The 6,493-nt window shown below is 41.8% G+C and overlaps 2 protein-coding genes across 4 annotated transcripts in view; one reads left to right on the top strand and one right to left on the bottom strand.

Moving 5' to 3' along the window:
* Window positions 1–2,190, top strand: part of LOC142952690 (sodium-driven chloride bicarbonate exchanger-like) — a 29,902-nt gene extending 27,712 nt beyond the window's left edge. For 2 of the 3 annotated variants that reach the window (XM_076094566.1, XM_076094564.1), the window contains one exon: window positions 314–2,190. Coding sequence is in view for 1 of the 3 variants with exons in the window: in XM_076094564.1 (XP_075950679.1) it covers window positions 314–383 (70 nt within the window). In the remaining 2 variants the exon portion in view is untranslated. The remainder of the gene's footprint in view (window positions 1–313) is intronic. The other variant, XR_012954705.1, reaches the window with a different exon arrangement.
* Window positions 2,191–3,640: 1,450 nt separating this feature from the next.
* Window positions 3,641–6,098, bottom strand: LOC142952696 (glucagon-1-like). The gene is made up of 4 exons (XM_076094573.1): window positions 5,333–6,098; window positions 5,009–5,115; window positions 4,587–4,742; window positions 3,641–4,076 (listed from the first exon to the last, which is right to left on the bottom strand). The coding sequence occupies exons 2-4, from the start codon at window positions 5,104–5,106 to the stop codon at window positions 3,956–3,958; spliced, it is 375 nt and encodes a 124-aa protein (XP_075950688.1). The 5' UTR covers window positions 5,107–5,115; window positions 5,333–6,098; the 3' UTR covers window positions 3,641–3,955.
* Window positions 6,099–6,493: the final 395 nt, after the last annotated feature.

Genomic DNA, 6,493 nt, shown 5'->3' on the forward strand with positions numbered 1-6,493 from the left:
CTGGAGAAAAGGCAGACAGCCCTACGGCCGATATCCAACACTCACACCAAAAACAGTCTAGATTGATAGATAGCACTAAAGGTAGAACACATTTTTGATTTTGGGGTGAATTGCCCCTTTAAGCTTAGAGATACCTGTTTGCATGCTGTGTGATCTGGATTGATTGATTAACTGTCCGCCTGTTGACAAAGCATTTGCACTCTGCACTTCACTTTCTGAAAATCCAGTCCGTGTAAAGAAAATGAACACCAATACATTTTCTCTATTTAGTATTTTGCTTGGTTTCGTTTCTTCTTTTTTTTTCCCCGTGCAGTTGTGGCGGCGAAAAGCGACACAAGCGGCGGAGGCATGACAAGAGCTTGGACAGGGAGACAAGTTTGTGATGACATGTACTGACGGTGTCACCGTGCTGTCGATGAGTAAATCAAAAAACACAAAAAAAACTTTACCGTGCCACACTCAACCACCTTTGTACTGTGCTACACTGTGTTTTTGTCATGTAAGTCTGTGTGCAAGTTATGTAAAACAAAGAAGTTGTTAGAAACAGTATTAACACGAGGAACTGAGACACTTTTGTGTTCTTTTTCTATGGATATCAGTGTTTGGTGATACCAGCAACAGAAGGAAGCCGGAATTATACGACACTTACAGTAACTGCTGTTTCAATGGGCCAATTAAGTACCAATTTTAAACAATTTTTAAATCTAGTTTATTTGTATTTTGTATGTTTTTATATTTTTCCAACAACAACGAGTTGTCCTTTAAGAAACCTGCCACAGCAAACTGCAAATGTGTGGAATTTGTGTGCAGCATTTAATACCGCTATTGACTTTGATGCACCTCACTATAGAAAACCTAAAAAGTAGATATTTGCCAATACTAATCTATTTCACTGGTACCCAAAAGAGTTGGATATATAGCGAATCTAGTAGTAATTTTTTGAAAGTATTAAATATACATTTTCTATATTCTGTATATCTAAATGTTTTTGTGACAGTGATTGCTCATATCACTCCAGGGTCCTCTCTTTGGCTATTTTACAAACATTTGTCTCTCCTCCAGTCAAGCATTCCCCCAAAAACCAGTTAAAGGAATAGTTTGACATTCTGGGAAATACACTTATTAGTTTTCTGTTAGACGAGAAGATCGATACCTCTCTCATGTCTGTACGCTAAAATATGAAGCTAGAGCTGGCAGGCGGCTAGGTTAGCTTAGCATAAAGAATGAAACCGGTGAAACAGCTCGGCTGGCTCTGCCCAAAATGTAACAAAATCCCCCAGAATCTCATAATTTACTTTTTATCTTGTGTTTTAATCTGTACAAAAAAGGCGATATGTGAAAACGCCATGTTTTGGTTTTGCCGTTTGTTGGCCGGGAGCTAGCGATAGCTTCATTTTTAGCATTTGGACACGAGAGGGGTTTTCGTCTTCTCATCTAAACTCACGACAATAAGCATATTAACCTAAATACACTATTCCTCTGTGGGCAGCATACAGCTTATTGGGAAACATTTTCAAGCTAGCAATTTCAGAATAGGTCGGCAATTTTCAGTACTTATTTTCAGCTTCTCGGCCTTGGCTTTTTAAAAACCCATCCCGTTTGCCAACGCTGAACTAGGGTGACCACACAGAAACCTCTTCTATGTTTTCCACCTGCATCAATCTGTCATCGCGTCAGTAAGTGTCATCCATGGACATGTGATCTCCTATCCAAATGACCCTCATTGTGTTAGCATCTGAAGCTAATTGTTTTAAAAAGACCTGCATGACGGGGGAACAGACTTGACTGTCTCGCTGCAGCAGGACCAATGGTTACTTCTAGAGATGCAATAATAGGCTACCTTTTTTCTGGGAAGGGCAACATGTAATAAACGGTAAAGAGTCTTAACAATGTACAATACATAGTATATTTTATTCATGTAAAATGTTACTAATATATTACTAACATGAAGTCAGTGTTGAAGGCAGGCTTTTGTCGTAGATGTTCTTTTTCCCGTTGTCTAAGTGATGGTTCTTAGTTGAGTAGAGAAACTAATAAGTGGGGTCAGAATTATATCAATATCAAATGTTTTGACCACTTCTGTGCAAAATTCTGCCTTAAATTTGGTAGTGGTAGCTGTATGCTTTCTGATTTGTTTCATGAGAACGAGAGTGTGGGTGAGTAAGAGCATAAATAAAGATCTTAAACAAGCTCTGCTGAGATGATGTGGTACTTTATTGATCCTTTTACTTGTTCACAGGGAGGTCAGAGGTCAGCTAGTGAGACATATTCTCACTGTACTGCTATATATTTATATATATATGTACATAACATTGCACCATCCTGTTTTGCCCCTGAGTTAATCTATTCAATGCTTCCTTGTTTCGAACTCTGACCTCAGGAGGAGCTCCACGTCTTTGGCTCCACTGGAGATGAGGGGTTGCTGAAGCTCATCTAGCCTTATGGCAGAAGGTCACGACTGTATCTCTGACCCATGATGCTGCCGTCGATGCTCCCAGAGAGAGACCACTATCCTTTTTTCCCAGAAATAGTGGGAGGAGTCTGTGAAGTTTGCACTTCCTGAAGGCCTGTTTTGAATTGTGTTGTGTGGCCACGAGATGTGGGAGACTAGAACAGACTAGGTTTTACATAACACCTGGGGGGAAACCTCTTCCAATCTGTCACAAATGTCCACTCGGACTCAAGGATGAACTGATCTTTGTAGTCAAAGGTCACTGTGGCGTCTTTCTGTGGTCTTAAGATATAAAAAAATGTTGAAAACATACTTAAAGGAACCGATATGCAGTACCTGTGAGGAACCAATGTCTGGGAGCCACAATTATTGAAAAGTGATTATAATGTCCATCTAAAAATAATCCCACAAACGCACAATGAAAAACTTTATTTTGCAGAGCGGATAAATAATCAATGAACTACGCTACACGTTTTTTCTATAGGCCTACCTGAGATTTCACTTTTTGTGTTCTTATATAAATATAGAAAATAATTTAAATTTGTAGAAAAAAATGTGCCCTTGATTCCTTGTCTTCTCTCTGGTGCACCGTGGAAGAGTCGTCATTTTTTTTTTTTTTGTATCTTTGCGTCACGAACGGTGAGTTAAAAAAAAGAAGACTTACAAATTGAAATATAGTGTTGACGTCACAACATGCAAAGCGGTATGGCTTTCTATTCCTCCTGTTTATGGCTTTGTGCGGAGCGCACAGAGGGGAGTCCTTGAGGAGCGTCTCATTGGTCCGCTTGTCTTTTCTTTCTGCAAAAGAGAGAAAAACCACAATCACGAGTCTGGCATTTCTGGCGGTTATCGGCTCAGCCGTGCAACTGGGTTTTTACCTCTCCCCTGACGGCTTGGAGGTCATGACCCAGAGTAAATATTCCTTGGCAGCCAAGGAGTCCAGCACTTTGTTCACATCACTGGTGAAGCTCCCATCTACATGCCTCCTGCTGAACGCTTCGCCCCGCCTGTCCGTTTCAGATCTGAGTATGTACACAGGCACACAATGTAAACACTGGCCAATAAGGGCCGGCGGCCCCGCAACGTGGAAAAACCCGCCAGTCCAACTGTCGTATTTGGCCCCCGGTGCAGTTTTCACCAAGAAATTTGTCTCGTCATTTTTCCCGAGAAGTGAATACATTGTGTCGCTCTGATCGTCCCGTGATTCGTTCAGCGTCCGCTTGCACAGTTGTTGTTTTGTTTGCTTCAAAACGAATCATTTCAATCAATCAACACACGGGTTGTAACACATCAATCAACACAGTGCAAGAAGTTCATGTGATTTATTTGAGCACAACCACAAGGAACATGAAGGGGAAAAAAACAAAAGCAAAGAAAAGGAGGCACAAGAAGCAGTTGATTAGCTCTTTTGTCTCTGTCTCTCTCGTCACAGTGGAATCAGACACAGGCCGGTCGGGTTTTTAGGTACTGTAGGAGGAGGAGAGGGAGGGAGGGTCGGTCAGCCTACTCTCTTCTGACTTTTCCGGACTTGAGTTTGGCGACAAAATCTTTGATGGCCTGGTCATTGAGGTACGAGCTCACGTCGCTGGTGAAGGTCCCATCCGCGTGGCGCTTCTCTTCAGCACTGCGGACACACAGAGACACTCAGTGAGGGAAATGCTGAATATTATTTTAAAAAGCTGTCTGAAGAAAAACCTCGATCATTGGGACACATCCCTGTTATCCAGTGGTGAAAAGTAACTCAGTAGACTTACTCAAGTAATGTAATAAATACAATTTGAAGATATTTCACTGAAATATATCAGTTTTATGCTACTTTACACTACTCTACTACACTTCCGAGGGTCATATTGTACTTTTTACTCCACTACATTTATCTGCGCCCACCTAGTTACTCTTCTGATTAAGTTTTGACATAAAAAAAACAAACGTATAAAACAAAATATTCGGGAAAAGTAAAAAAACAAAAAGAATGTATATTTGTGTATCGCAGAACCGTTTCTTTCTTCTTTCCTCTCCCGTTAATCATCTCACGACCCCTAAGATTTATCTCAGTGTTTCATTGGCTTAACAAGTCAAATCTTTTCACAACACAAATTCTCCTGGTGATTTTTGGAACGGATCCCACACTGACCCGCTCCTCTTGTTGTTCATCAGCCACCGAACGAAGTCCTGCGCCTTCCTGTCCTCCAGGTATTTGCTGTAGTCGTTTGAGAAGGTCCCCTCCGAATGTCTCTTGGTGTTCGACAGCTCCCTCGCCTCCTCCGCTAACGTCTCGTCCGCCTCGAAGCTACAGCGCAGCATGGAGAGCCAAGTTTGAGTTTACAAATGATTTGGCCTCTTTGGGATCTGATACGGGTCACATCACTCAGGCTATCTTATGAATGTTGCTATTTGGGACGCAATCAAAAATAAAACCACAAGTTTAATTGTGATTCAGTCAGATTTGAACACTGCAGGAAATAGGTAGGACCTTTTAACGCAAAGAAAAGTAGCGACAACCTGTGGTCCTGAGACTAAAACAAAACCTCATCTGTTTCAAAGGGATTTCTGTACCGTGAGCTGTCATCAGCTTCCTGCAGAGGAACCTGCCAGCTGCTCTGGACAAAGCCGAGGACCAGAAGGATACCAGCCAGGGAGTGGATGCTTTTCATGGTTATGACCTACACCACAGAACAGCACACACACACACACACACACACACACACACACACACACACACACACACACACACACACACACACACACACACACACACACACACACACACACACACACACACACACACACACACACACACATATATACATAAAGAAAGAGTTTGCATATTGGATCCCAAAGCTAAAGTGGTTTCACCATTGCAAACAAAACCCGGCTCACCTTTTCTTCTCTCTTTCCAAAGAACGGTGCTGGTAGTTCCTCTGCTTGTTCCTGGTGTGTCTCTAGCCGTCCTCTCTTACTTTGTGCTCTTATATACTGTAACAGGAGGAAGGAGGACGGGTCTGCTCAGGTGGGCCCATTTCGCCACTTCGCCAGGTCCACCTGTTACTCTCAACCCATTAGACACACGGGCCCCGAATCAACAAGCCGAGCGTTTGCTCAGAGGGGAAAGACGCCGTTCATGCGTGCTGCCAGCCTGTACTTAGGTGTCAAGATCAAACACACGCAGCTCATCCTGTTAAGCAGAGAGTAGGGAAGATGCCTTAATGTGCTACTGTGTCATCATGACGGGAAGCGATACGTGTGCTGTCATATCTGGGAGGTGAGTCAGTATTTGTGGGTTCTTTCCGATGAAATTTAAAAGATGGGGGATATTGAGCTTTTTTTAATCTCTATTTTACAAGGGCCATTGTTTGATAAAGAGTGATGCTCTATACAAATAAATGTTCACATATTGCTGTAAGACTCTCACATAGGCTGCAGTTCCCGATGTATTTTATCTGTTGAAAATAAATATTAGTATAGTGGCAAGGCTGAAAAAACTATATTTTTCAATTATTATTTCCAAAATTTCCCAAAGTTTTATTCAATACAGTAAAGAGTACTGAGGTTGACTGTGAGAAAGGTAACTTACTTACCCTTCTCCTTTGTCTAGCAGGCTATTATTTCCCACAAGACTAAAGGCCTTTGCACACCAAGCCTGTTTTTTTTGTCCGAAATTGACGTTTAAAACGACCTCAAGTTGTGTCTATCAGGCTGTAGACTACTTGCTAAGTGCTATAGCATGCTAACATACTCACGAGGATAAATGCTGACATGCTAATTTTAGGTAGACTTTCCATATTGACCATCTTTGTTTTGTTTGTAAGCATTTGCTAATAATTACCGCTAAACACAAAGTACAGCGGAGGCCAATGGTTTTGCTGGTGTTTGGTCAACTAAGATGGTGAACAAACTAAACATTAGCATGTTAACATTGTCACTGTGAGCATGTTAGCGAACTGACATTAGCATTTAGCTCAAAGCACCGCTGTGCTTCGTACCGTTCTCACCGACCTGCTAGCATAGACTCTAAACAGTAAATGCTATCATTGTTATGCT

This window comes from Anarhichas minor, unplaced genomic scaffold (genome assembly GCF_050575085.1).
Source record: "Anarhichas minor isolate MPS153535 unplaced genomic scaffold, ASM5057508v1 ptg000018l, whole genome shotgun sequence".
Taxonomy (NCBI): Eukaryota; Metazoa; Chordata; class Actinopteri; order Perciformes; family Anarhichadidae; genus Anarhichas; species Anarhichas minor.

Coding starts and splice junctions, on each gene's coding strand:
- LOC142952696 (XM_076094573.1), bottom strand. CDS start 5,106: ATGAAAAGCATCCACTCCCTGGCTGGTATCCTTCTGGTCCTCGGCTTT. Junction 4,743..5,008: donor GAAGCTGATGACAGCTCACG/GTACAGAAATCC, acceptor GCTGCGCTGTAG/CTTCGAGGCGGACGAGACGT. Junction 4,077..4,586: donor ATGAACAACAAGAGGAGCGG/GTCAGTGTGGGA, acceptor GTGTGTCCGCAG/TGCTGAAGAGAAGCGCCACG.